Source organism: Helobdella robusta, assembly GCF_000326865.2.
Source record: "Helobdella robusta unplaced genomic scaffold HELROscaffold_4, whole genome shotgun sequence".
In the NCBI taxonomy this organism is placed as follows: Eukaryota; Metazoa; Annelida; class Clitellata; order Rhynchobdellida; family Glossiphoniidae; genus Helobdella; species Helobdella robusta.
In genome coordinates this window covers 6,316,930-6,331,280 of record NW_008704902.1, presented here as the reverse complement: position 1 = coordinate 6,331,280, position 14,351 = coordinate 6,316,930, and the positions used below count along the sequence as shown (strand labels likewise).

The 14,351-nt window shown below is 28.8% G+C and overlaps 2 protein-coding genes across 2 annotated transcripts; both read right to left on the bottom strand.

Moving 5' to 3' along the window:
• Positions 1-1,153: 1,153 nt before the first annotated feature.
• On the bottom strand, positions 1,154-7,831 carry HELRODRAFT_189040 (hypothetical protein; the record flags this gene model as incomplete). The annotated part of the gene is made up of 11 exons (XM_009024853.1): positions 7,784-7,831; positions 6,184-6,274; positions 5,896-5,938; positions 5,558-5,695; positions 4,699-4,843; positions 4,464-4,567; positions 3,416-3,572; positions 2,337-2,405; positions 1,836-1,932; positions 1,578-1,766; positions 1,154-1,249 (listed from the first exon to the last, which is right to left on the bottom strand). The coding sequence occupies exons 2-11, from the start codon at positions 6,256-6,258 to the stop codon at positions 1,154-1,156; spliced, it is 1,113 nt and encodes a 370-aa protein (XP_009023101.1). The 5' UTR covers positions 6,259-6,274; positions 7,784-7,831.
• A 4,690-nt stretch (positions 7,832-12,521) lies between these two features.
• On the bottom strand, positions 12,522-13,175 carry HELRODRAFT_155964 (hypothetical protein; the record flags this gene model as incomplete). Its single annotated transcript, XM_009024852.1, has 1 exon — positions 12,522-13,175. The coding sequence occupies one exon, from the start codon at positions 13,173-13,175 to the stop codon at positions 12,522-12,524; it is 654 nt and encodes a 217-aa protein (XP_009023100.1).
• Between the last annotated feature and the right edge of the window lie 1,176 nt (positions 13,176-14,351).

Sequence of the window (14,351 nt, the reverse complement as noted above, 5' to 3'; positions counted from 1 at the left end):
AGTTCACGGTCACGTTACGATATATAGAAAAAATTTCAATGCAACTAGTTAACAAAAACAAAGAAGAGGAGAAGTAGGAAACCCTTCTTTTTAGGAGATGTCCTTGCTTGAGGATGAGGTGACCGTCAACGAACTTGTGGTATTCATTCGTTCGTTCCTGCTCTTTCAATCGTTCAAGATGTGCATCTTTTTCACTGCGTATCAAATTGAATACAATTTCATTGTTTTGGGGGCACTTTTATCCGAAATGTCAGAGTAAGATGAAAAATATCTGACTCCGACCCAGAAAAATTTCCGACTCCCAGAAAAATTTCTCAACTTTTTATCATAATTTAATTTAATTTATTACCATAAAATAATACTTACAATCAGTTAATATAATTGTTTTTGTTAGTAAAATTACTTTATGTTTATGTTTTACAACATACTGAACCAAATTATGTGATTTTATTCACATCATTAGCATTTATTTTCAGCATTAAAGATGATTCGTATCGCTGCATACATTTATTTCTTTAAAAATCATTAAAAAATATTTTCAGAATAAAAATTAAAAAAATTCATAAGACTTCTCGGAGTTAGATGGAATATATCCAACTACGACCCCTCAAAAATCATCGACACTCTGGTCGTATCACTGAGGAAGTCAAAATTATCTAAAATACTGTGCAAAACAATAAGTTAGATTCAACCTAGTACCTTAGAAACAACACGAGATCACGAATATCTCAATTAAACTGAGAAATGAAAGCTGTTAAATAAATGATCGCAGCTCAGTTAATTGCACAAAACGTCATATATTCCACTCATCCAGTCTTATAACTTTTGAGAAATATCTTCAAAAATTGTTATGACGAGTCAGTATTACGAAGAGAAACTTGAAAACAAACAAAAAACCTCACATATCATTAGATCCATTAATCTCCAGAGGTTCGATCTTCCCTGAGAGAAGCTGTTGAAAAAAATTACACCTCATACATTACGAATTACAACTATCATAAAATAATTATAAAATAACGTAAGTCACATCCTTCACAACAAAAATGATCAAATTAATTCATCTATTAGTCATGCAGATCAGCAATTTTATCGTCAGCAGTTTTGTCACTGGCATTTTAATTGCTGATAAAACCATACCAAAGCCAATTAAATTTTAACATTTCACAGTATAGTCGCTTTGACTCAAAAAAATTCCGACGATTATGACGTCAATAAATTTATAAGGAATGTTATTTCGATAGGTTATTTCCTGTTAATTTGAAACTTTAAATATTAAGATGAAAATGGTCAGAAAAGATTAATATTAAAACGTGATCTATCGTTTATTTGCACGACATGTCGTTATGAAAGGCACGCAAAAATGAGACTTGCAGCACTAACACGACGACATTAAATGGCAAACTTTAATCAACAGTGTGAATTTGCCGTTACATGATAATCATGGTCCTCAAAGAAAGAAAATAATATTAAAGATGAAAAATGATCAAACAATGTCAAAGCACAAATACTTAATATAACATTCTAAGCAAAGTAAAATATAGATAGAAATAATACAAAATTGAGACATGAAGATTGACCTTTGCGAACTCATCCTCCTCACAATCCTTCGTGCCATTCTCAAAACTGCTGCCCTGATTGCCAGGTTGGAGGGGTGGGGTGCAAGTTACGAGTTCTTCCCATTTTATATCTGCAAAGAAGGGATGTGATTTCAGTGAGTTATAACCACCCATCTCCTTGCAACCCAATCTTTTCTTTCTGTCGAGAACCTACAGAAATATTTTCATCAAATGAGTTCTGAAAGTTTATTGTACTTGTATGAAAAAATGTCTAATAACCAATATCTTTTCTATGAAATCTTTGGAGCAATCATCCAAATCATCGGGCATCTTGTATTCCAGTCTCAGTATCCGTTGAAATATCTCGTACTCGTGACTGAATGAACATTACAATATGTACGCCAGTCATTGAAATAAACATCGATGTCATCAATGCCATAACAAAAATTATAACAAATCATTTATTTTCTAAAGTCAGTTGAACGAACACTATTACAACAACTTCTAAATAAAAATTGATCTTTAAATTCAATAGTTCTGATCAACATTTCAGTGAATAACATCTACTAATTTACTGTACATGAATATTACAGAGAACCATTTAAAATACTTCCATTTTCACCAGAAAGGAAGCGAGCAAACTAAATTAAACATTTTTATCACATTATAACTTGCCAACTGTTCGTTAACATCCATCAAAATATTCGTGCTTCAGAGAGAGTTCAATAATTAATTGAACTGAAAAACTGTAATATGAAAGTTGAAGGAAGCATTACAAACCGTCCTGTAAATGGATGGAGGCCAGTGAGGAATTGATACACCATGCAACCTAACGCCCACAAATCTGAACTGGTTAAATCAAAAAATTACATACAGATCTATGGTAGGCAAAAAAGCATTACATAAGTCATATACAAATCTTAATATATGTATAAAGTCTATGCTTTCTTTATTTTTATTATTATTATTATTACTATCACATTCACTCATTTTATTAGCTAAATTGAAATGATTCTAAATTAATTTAAAATTAAAAGTTGGATATTTTTTACGTTGTTAGAATTTATAAACAGTTCAGACGTTTAATATTTGTTTTAAGTAATGCAACTTCAAAGTAAAAAAAGAAGTTGAAAAAAAAGAGTTTAACCTAAAAAATTTTGATAGCCAACTAAATATCAAAACGAATTTTGAAATTATAAATAAATAAGAATATATTAAAGAGAAATATTGCAAATATTTCAGGTCCCCAATCACATAAAAGTTCAAAATGCTGAAAGAGGTTTGTTAAAATATTGTAAATCGATCCCACAAACTGAAAAAAATTTTGCTTTGTCAGTAGTTTTTAAAATACTCAAACCTATTCATCTTTTAATCTAAATAACTCTACATCATCTTTAATAATGCATTATCTTTACAGTCAGTTTGATGTAACTTTGTTGCTTTCATGAAGTTAATTAAACAAACGATTCTTATTACTATGTCTTGCCAAATGTAAAGCCTAAAAAAATGATAGCTAACAACTGATTCTATGAAAAAAAAATTAAGGAATTGATGACAAATGATAAATTAAACTCGTTCAAAAAAATGCTGTCCAGCTAAACAAGTTTAACGAACATTTTGGATTAAAATAAAAATGTTGGATTCATTAAATCAGATGAAAATTTCATTTAAAACACTTCTCAAATATTTTAATCCAAAAATAAGACAGCATCAAGATTTCTAAGGTATCAAAATAACGAACACTTCAAAGGAAATTTGAACGCATAAGATGTAAAAACTATCTAATTTATAATTTGCAACTCCAGTTTTTTTAACCACAATTATCAATAATTTGGTTATTAAATGGGAAACAAATGTACCTGAAACATGAAAAGTTACTGTTGAGGACTTCGGGTGATACATATTGAGCTGTCCCAACAAATGAATGTCTCCTTGTGAATGATCGCTCCACAGTTGCTGGGGCATGAGCAGTTTCTTCTTCAACAGACAAATTCTTTTCAGAGGTCGTAGACTCATCTGAAATGACATCATGAATGTATCGCTCTTTTGAATGCAAAAGTCACAAATTATAACTTATTTTTCTATGTAATTTTTTTATTCCATCTAAGTTGCCACAAAAATCATTGTTCAAAATCTGGTTTATCCAAATTCAATGTCTGCTAGCATCATGGCATCTGGAGGGTGACTTGCCATTCAAAGAAGCGGCAGACTCAAACACTGCACGAGAAGAGAACATTGGAGTCTCAGTCTAACAGCACATCATCTCAGTTGCAATGTTGATAGATGAGTGGGTGGTGCAGGGCACACCATGCCACAATGGTTGGATGTTTAAGTACAGTATTTTAGACTGTTGAGCTGTCTGGTTGGTATCGTCAATTTTGTTGCACATTTTTTTGTTTAGTTAAGTCATATAAAATAATTAAGTGATCGTTTTGGCTTTTAAACTTCTATAGTATCAACATTAATTTAGTTTTTTTAATTCAAGTTTTAAAAATTTTAAAATCTACAAAATTTGTATCATGGTTGCATGCCAAATTGATCAGATGTTTTATTTGGTGCTACGTTTACATACTTCTCAAAAAGTTTGGATAAACAAAGAAGTCACTTGAAAGCACCAGTGATCTGAATCGACCTTTCTTTTGATAGCGAAAAACATCCCCGTTCAATTAAAAATTGAGTTCTCATATAAAGGCCAGGAAGTAGGCGTGGTAGCCAGAAGTTAAGTTCTTACGGGGTTAAGTTCTTAAGGGGTTGAGTGCATCTTTAAGTAAGCTTATGAAAACCAAAAATATTGAAAATATTTATTTATTAGATATCACTAAAATATTTTTGATGAGTTAACTTCCAGCAAACGTTTTAAACTCATTCTTTTTCAAAGTAAAAATCCAAGAAAACAAATCAACAAACCAATATCTTTCAAATCCTCCTCTGAAAGAATGCGGGCTGATCCAAAGTCAGTTATTTGTATGTGCATGCCCTCATTCATCAAGATGTTTTCTGGCTTCAAATCTCTTATTGCGAAAAAGACATTTCAAAGCAGTGAGACAGTTTTTAAAAACTGTTTACAGATTTAATATTCCAAACAATAAAATCATAAAATTCCAAAATAATTAATTTAAAAAAATTGTGAAACCAAACTAACCTGTGTATAATATTAATTGAATGCAAATATTCTAGAGCTAGCACTATTTCTGCAGAATAATATCTAGAAATTTCTAGATCAAATTTCCCCAACTTTTTAATGTAATCCAGCAATTGTCCATTGCTTGCATAGCTTAATCCAAAATCTTTTTGAAAAAATTCAAATAAAAAATTATTTCTAAAATTTTGTTTCAAATACATATTTTAAATGGCAATTGAATGTTTTAATTTTTGCTTAATGTGTTGAATGTTCTGCAAAGATAACAAATGATATCATAATTGTTATCTACATAGTTGTTCAAATGATAATAGATATCCTGAAAATCATCCTTTACAGAATATATCAACACACAAATACACGTTTTAAAACTTGTTGGATCTCATTTTAAAGGATGAACTGTAAAAGAAGCTTTCCATAGTCCTATAAACTGCATAGAATAAAAATGTTTCAATGACAAACATCTAATTAGACTACTATGATAAGAGTGCAGTCAGAACTCCAGCCAAATATACACTGTAGAAGTGGCATAACGTGGAGAAACATACACAGGCATGAGCAAGCATAAAAGGATAAGAAATTAAAAAATCATTCAAAAAGTTTTAATAACTCCAAAATTCAACTCACAAAAAAACCATCCAACCACAAATAAAAAACAGTGGAATTCAAATTTTAATATGAACAACGCTTTTTCATTCCACATTATGAGGTATTTTTTTCAATTTTAAATATCTAAAAAAAAATTGAGTATGGATGGAGACTATAAACGAGGATTATAGATTTACATAGGATATACATTCCTTCTTGCAGTTTGATGGATGTAAACTCAAGTAAAAATGCATTATAATAAAAAAAAACTTACATAGGTTTCCTTCATCTTGAAATGTGAAATACAATTTAATGAAAAATGGATGATTAATTTTCAGCAAGATATCTTTCTCTCGGGTAACATATTTTTCTTTCTTCTCTTTCAATATGTGACTTTTTTCTAGAACTTTCACTGTTCGATGAAAATTTAAAGATTAAGTTTTAGGAATCATTATAGTTGACACAATATCACCATTTCAAATAATTTCTATTGAAACATCTTGAAATGCAAACTAATGGAAAAACAAGAGTTATGAGCGATGACTGAAAGTTTATATTTAGTAATACAGGTAGAATTAATGTTGTAAAAGAATTAATAAAAAATAATTTTACCTGCACATTCTCTGTTAGTATTAATCTCTTTGGCTAGATAAACCTTAATTAAAGTAATTATTATTTATATTAAAGGATATTTTGCTGTGAAACATGCCGAAAAAATAAATTCTCAAAATGATTGCCACCTTCAACAACTATTGCAATAATAAAACCATAAAACCATTTGTTAAAAGTGTACAAATAGACAAATAAACCAATGATAAATGAACAAACAAAAAATTAAAAAAAAACAAACAAATGAGTAAATAAACAAACAAATGAAATAAAATTTTTTTAAATGTTCACCGTAGAAAAAGATCCCTCCCCAATAAGTATACCAAATATAAAATCTGATCGCTTCTTCTTTGTATGAGAGGCCATTTTGCTAGCATAAAATCTAAAAAAATTAACATTCAAATTTAATTAGTAATAACTTTTAAATTAAATAAGACAGAAACATTTCATACTAACAAATGCATTTCACATTTTGTGTGCACAAAAAAAATGATCCTATAAAATTTGTTATCCTGTGATAGAAGTCAATAAGCCTCAAGAAAAAATTTGTTCCTACCTCATTTCATTTAGAAATTAGATTTTTTTTAAATTAACTTACTATATTGAAAAATTAATTCACTTTTATAGCAAATGGTCAATTTTACGAATTGAACAAAATGCTGAAAAAAATTATTCTTTAATTCATTCTAATTTGAAATTTACATCAAATAAGAATTAAATTCATTAGAACTAAAAATTAGAAAAATTTATAACAAATTCCTACTGTTTTGTTAAACTTTCTTTGTTTTAAAATAGCAACTAATGTTTATCTAAAATAAAATTTCCTAGTTAATTACTTATTTACTACTTTGTTTAACTAATAATATATTTTTAAAAAATATATATATTTATCAAACTATATTTTATAAACTAATTCAGATTTTAATCCAATTTTAAAACAGTAAAACTAAAAAATAACTACAGCATACTCTTGTTGATTGGTGGTCATTTAAATAAGGAGACAAGGCTAGAATAATCTGAGTTTAGTAAAAAAAATGCTACATGTATCATTTAATCTTTTAAACACTCTACAAATAAAAATAACTTATTCTTTTTGAGTTTATTCATTCATTAAATAATATTTGTTGAATCAGAAAATCAGTTATCTTTGTTTTGGTCTTTGTGAATTCTTAATTTTTTCATTAATGTCAGTACTAATTTTCATCACAGCCACAAGTACAATATCATAGAAATAATATATGCTATCTCTATATGCAAATTTATAACTAGTTGTAACATGGGAGAAGCTAGGAATGTAAATAAATTGAGGGGAGGCACATAGTGGTATAACATAACGATAACCTTTTAAGCCAAAGGCTTTTAACTACATCATAATTATGTCTTCAAAATTTAGTAATAGTAATAAAAGTATATATATAACCATAACCTTGCCTGGCTTTTACTTTTTTATATTAAAAATTTTAATATTTAAAATTTTACTTTTACTTGATCAGTTAAATTTAATTTTAATTTAAAATTAAATTAATTAATTAAACCGTTTATCTTTTTTTTCTTTATCCTTCATTTTAGTTCATCATCACCATCAGTTTTTTTTATTATCATCTTTAAGACTAAACTCAAAATTTAATTAAAATTAAAACTAATTGTATTATATTAATTTATTATATCTTTATTAAACTCTTTCTTTATCATTATCTTATCTGAGCAATGATGGTGGGCGATTAGCTAGAATTACTTACACCAAAAAACAGAAAAATATTAATTTATATTATTAATTATATTATTAATAATTATTCATTATAAATAATAAATAATGATCGTAAATAATAAATATAAATATTTTAATAAAATAAATAAATTAGAAAAAAAGATAAAAAAAATGAAACGAAACCTTGGAACGACACAAGAAGTGACAGTGGAATAGATGAAAAAATCAAAATGTGATATATGACCGTAAAATAAAACCACAATTAACACGACATTAAACAATTCTTACAAACTGACAAGCAATAGTCATCCTCCCTAGAAAAAAAATTCTGAACCTCAACTCAGCCAAAGGACCGACCTGTATATTATCAGCGGAGAGATAATTAAAAAGTAAGAGGCTAAACTATTTAACATAAAGCAAGCGTAAGGAGTTACATATTTAATTAAAATACACAAGTTGGGAGTGCCAGTAAATTGAATATATACTATTAATGTATGCGAGGAAAATGTTTTTACTTGAACAGTTAAATAACATCAGGACATAAAGGATTTCTTTAAAAAAGGAATATGGAATGAATTGGCTTGGCATACCTAACATGGAAGAAAAAAAGAGAAAATAATGTGAAACTGTCTTTTTTTATATGACGTTTTCACTGCCGTACACTTGTATATTAATGTATGCAAGGAGAATGTTGTTTACTTGATCAGTTAAATAACATCAGGACATAAAGGATTTCAGTAAAAAAGGAACTTGGAATGAATTGGCTTGGCATACATAACATGGAAAAAAAAAGAGAAAATAATGTGAAACTGTCATTTTTTTATACGACATTTTTACTTCCGTACACTTGTGAATTATAGGCATAAAAAGCAGAAGGCATTAAAAGAAAGATTTTTAAATGAAATATTATAAAAAAAAATAACGGAAATAGGTTGGAAAAATATGATCATTAACCAAGTGATACGTGAAATAATGGAAAAATAAAACGAAGGCATAGAGTAAAAAAAGTAAACTTAAATAGGAGCTGTAATATATATGTAGAATAAAAAAGGACTGTCCATAAATTAGTCATATTAGGGAGTACCCATACAGTATGTCACGCTTTATACGTTTTTTGACTTCCTAACCTTGTCATAAATTTTCAATTGTTTCTCAATAAAAAACAAGCCTAATTTTTTGACACCCACTGATTGAAAGTTACTATTTTGTTGAAAACAATTTAAAAAGTTTTTTGAAAATTATCAATATCACTTATAATGATTGACAAATGAAAACCAACTACATCTAGTGACGTTGAATACAAACAAACACATATATAACAGATAATTCTATGAACGAAATGAAAAAGATAAAAAAAATAAATCATTAAAGACGCAAATTTCATTGATGCTTACAGAACACTAACCAACTTTTTTTATAAACATTTTCATCAAAATTTTTATTCATTTATGATAAAGATGAAAAAGTGCCAAACAAGATAATACCATCGCAGGTATTATCCTCTCTATCAAGTGTGACATCCTTTATGGACAATCCCTAATTGCAACATATCAGAAAAATGAAAGATGAAAAATTGATGAAATTAGGTTGTGCTGAGAAAAATTAAAAAGATAGAAATTGATCTTAAGGAAGTATTTTTTATTTTATTAAACACTAGTGACTGTGTTTGTTATTTTGTTAAAATTAAAAAGCACAAAATTTTTAAGGAGTCGTTTTTCCAAGTCGGAAGTTTGACTTTTTTAAGGACTCACACTGCAAAACATTAACGGCCGATCGCTGGCACCCTAAAAGGACATTTAACGGGCCTTATATCAGATCAATTACGTGCCTGCCTATTGGCCGAACTTCAACTTATCAACTTTGGACCAAATAAACAGAAGTATCTGCTTGGCTAATAACTTCAATAGCAATCATCGCTTAACAATCTACCGATTTTTGACAACAGCAACAACGGGCAGTACAACCTTATAATGTAACTGAAGGCTTGAGTTTACGGACCGTTAACTCGGATGCGTTGATGAGCGATTAAGCGCGGTACCTTAAAGAAACCTAATGGCTTATCGTAGGATAATAACCCTCAAAACCGTAGCTAAAGGTGGGGGGCTGCACCTCTCGAAATTATTTACATTTATGATATATGTAACACATTGTATATATGTATATATATATATATACACACGCTTTTAATACCAGTGCTGGAATACAGAATGAAATAATAGATTTGTTTAGTTATCTCATACAGTAAAAAATTATCGAAAAAGATGAACAAAAACAATTTTTTTAGATGTAAGCTGATGAAACGACTGACAATTTGAATAACTTTCAATGTGTATAAGGTATGTGAATAATGATGAAAATGGTATACAAATTTTAAGAAAAATTTTTTTATCATTTATTTTATGATGTTTCTAAGCCAATACCGTGCAACGGTAATTGTTGATAAACTTGGTCTTCAATTGGAACATTTATGAGGATCTGCCACTTCGAGTTCAATCTGTTATAAGAAAAAATTTTCCGAAAGCCCTATATACATATTGTTTATCTCTCTGTTTAAACTTTTGAATAACTAATTGCTCTAAAATTCAATAAATTCTGAACGCCGAAAGCCCACAGAAAATAATCCTGCCTACGAAATTGATTGCCTTGAATGTAACTGAGCCGATATTTTTAAAATTTTTATTAAAATTCAGAAAATGAAATATGCAAAATCATACACTATAAAATAAAAAAATTATTGATAAATGCGGTAAGAAAAAAAGGGAGTATTGTTGTTTTTTATACACACCGTATAATTTCACACACATATACACAAGCATAAACTATCTACTACATTTCTATCAGACCTATTTTAGAGCCGACTTCAACAGCATCTGTTAGAAAAAACAAAAGCATAAACTTAATTTAATACAGTCACTAAAACATACAGTCACTAAAACATACAGTCACTAAAACATACAGTCACTAAAACATACAGTCACTAAAACATACAGTCACTAAAACATACAGTCACTAAAACATACAGTCACTAAAACATACAGTCACTAAAACATACAGTCACTAAAACATACAGTCACTAAAACATACAGTCACTAAAACATACAGTCACTAAAACATACAGTCACTAAAACATACAGTCACTAAAACATACAGTCACTAAAACATACAGTCACTAAAACATACAGTCACTAAAACATACAGTCACTAAAACATACAGTCACTAAAACATACAGTCACTAAAACATACACAGTAAATCAGAAAATTAAATAAAAAACGGATTTATCAAAAATCATATTGAGCCACCTAAAAGTATTGTATATATATTTTTATATCGGGTAACTGACACCTTTTGCGTATTTATGTCGTTCAACGAAAAAGTTATTGACAACTCACGTTGCTTCATAATTCTATACGCACATTTATTCCTCCAATCAATAAGGTCCAGCTCAATGAAATTGTTTCTTGCTTGACAGAATTACAAAAAAGTTTAGTGTTTCCTCCGAAATTGTGGAACACATGTAAATTTTAATGCGCTTTGAACGAGAAAAAACTTTCGCTTAAACACGTTTTCAGTAATTGTAGATAATTTGATTTTCGAAATAAATAAAAGGCAAAATACATAAATAAAAATCAATGAATCTATTGAGCAATTGAAAAATCCGATTCCATTCGGTCCTAAGTTTACAACCGAAACAATGTCTATTTCTGAATTTTTGCACTGCTACTCATTCTATCTTAATAGAACTGAGTATAAGGAATCTTAAATAAATAGATTTGAATTCTTCATTAATTTCTATGCAAGCGCGTTTCGCATTACATTTATTTCGAAAATCAAATTATCTACACTTACTGAAAACGTGTTTAAGCGAAATTTCTTCCTAGTGCTGAACCCGGAAAATATAAAATATAGAAAATTTTGATGTCAAAATTTTTTTCGTGTAGGACTAGTTATAAAAGTAAGTAACTGCCCAGGAAATGATTGACATTACCATTACAGCTGAGTAAAATGCGATAAACAGAAAAGCGTTATCAGAGATCAATGAGCTTATTTATCTTGGTAGAAATTTTATTTTTATTGAAAACTATCACCGAATTAACGCACAATGTTGTTGCTGCAATGTTACGTCTCCGGTACAGTATAACAAGACTTAAAGTAGAAGAATGTAGGTAAATCCTAAAAATGAACTTTCAATGCATTGAATATTGTGCTTGCACCCCGCCAACATTAAAACCAATTGATCAAGTAACAAAAAGAAGTCAAACAAAAATTGCGGTCCAATCGGATAGCATTGTGTCTACCTTTACTTTAATTGTACAGTCGGACCTCTGTATAACGAATTCGATGGTTCCGGAAATAATTCGTTATATATAAATTTCGTTGCTATATAGCCACCTCTTAATCATTTATTTTGATAACAGAAAGTAATAATACATGATATAATTGTAAAAATAAAATTTCAAAAGTAAAATCTATTCTTTGTTCCATGTAACCGACGATTCCACTGAAATTAATCGAGATAGAATTCGCAAAAATTACTAAAATAAGAAACAAGTATAGTTTTAAGATATTAAAGGAGTACAAAAACACCGCTCATATCAATTCATAGAATGTTTGCTGGTCGGATATTTTTTTTATAAACTTTATTCGTTATAGAAAAATTATTTGTGTTCTATAGAAACAGTTTTATACGCAAAATTCCAAGGGACATAAAAAAAGTCGTATAAAAAGATTTTCGTTGTTTGGAAGTTCGCTAAAAGGAGGTCAGACTGTATTTGAAAAGCAAAATAAATTACACAAAGAGAAAAGGAATTTTTAAAAACCGTTTTCTGTTTTTATTCATTTTTATAATTACCTAAATAACAAACAGTAAGTAATTCATATCTATCAGATAAATAGGAAGTTTAAATACTAAACATGAACTTTCAACATTTTTCCAATGGAATTCCAATAATCAAATTGTTTTTTGGTGAGCAACTTTCAGGTTGCATTTTATAAACAAATGTTTTGTAATCGTTTTCCTGTGCTTTCAAAGATCTATCAAGATCAACAATAGACATGCAGGTCTTTCCAATTTCTTCTTTTATAGTATGTTGTTGGGTTTGATCAGCAGAATGAGCTATTGTTATGAATTCGTTATGAGAAAATACTTGTTGCAGCATTTTACTTTGTGGGTATTTAATCTTAGAAGTTTCCTTGATAGAGCCATAACAACACGGACATATGACGAAGAATGATCTTTGGTTGATGCACTTCTGAAGGACGAAATCGCTTACAAAACCACAACCATGTAAACATATGCCCAAGTCAAATGACTGCTGAAAATGATCCAGATTGGTTTGATGAATTGTGATATTTTTTTGATTCATTGCCAATTGTTTAGCTTTTATTATTGATTCTTCTTTGTTTTCAACTAAAATAATATTATGATTTGGAAGCATACAATTAATCAAAACTCCTAACTGCCCACTTCCAGCACAAAAATCTACTATAGACTCAATTTTTTTGGAAAAATACAATACTGGTCTGATCATATTTTTCAATTGGTCAATTTTCCTTTCGATTCTTGGTTGAGGCATCATACGTTTAATTTTATCAAATTCTGAATTGTCAATAAAGATCTTTGACCATTCTTCTACAAAAAGATCACAGCTGCTAAAATTAATAAAAAGTTTAGAATCATTGAATGTTTCAAATTTTCTCAATATATCATGCAATGACAAATTATATTCTAAACTTTTCTGATTTTTGTTGTTGTTGCTTTCGCACTGACCCTCAGGCAATAGATGAATTTGATACTTAGGAAAACTTATAACATTGTTAAAAATTGATGTCATAGCTTTGTTTAAATCACAGTCAAAATGTAGTGTTGAAAAATATTCTGCCAGTTTGGGATAATTTAATTGTATCATGTCAATCTCGTGAGGATTATTATTAATTATTAAAACAAGTGTTGAATAAATCACAATATCAGTTAATGAGAAATTAATGCCTTCAATGTAGGGGTGGTACCTTCTCAAATCTGTTTTTTTAACATCAATATTTTTAATTATGAGACTGCGTTGAATACGCTTAACTTTGTAGATCTTAGGTGGCTGAGATAAATATCCTTCAAGTTTTTGATAAAACTCAGAAGCAGAACAATTATTAGATATGTAATCATTTAAAAACGAAGGAATGTATTGTTCACATAGCAAAGTCCATTGTGACACTTCAGAACATGCCTTCAAACAGCATCGTGTTGGACCTAATAATTCAACAAAATTTAAACCTTGGGACAAAACAATGCATCTCAAGAGACAGCAAATACCAGATTTAATATACGAAAACAATTTGTCAGCTGCAAAAGGCAAAACACAGGATAATAAATTTTTATCAAGTTCATGTTTTTCAATGAAGGTGAAATCAAAGAATAATTCTGAAATGTTCAATGTTATAACATTTTTTTCTCCTGTTGAAGGTACTTTAACAAATTTAATCCAATTTGGAGGGTATTTGCAGAATCTGGCAACAAAATAAACCAAATATGATTCTGCAGACGTTTCCACCAAAAAACAAGTACTATTTTTCTTTTCTATTACATTGTAATAGTTGAGGTACAACTCGTCTTCCAACATGTCTTCAAGCAAGTAGCCAAAACAGTTAACTAGCACAATTAATTTAATTTAATTAATGATGCAACATTTATAATTTAGTGAAACTGATGAAAACAATAGCATAGCAAGTTGAATTAGCAAACATTAACTATATTCTGG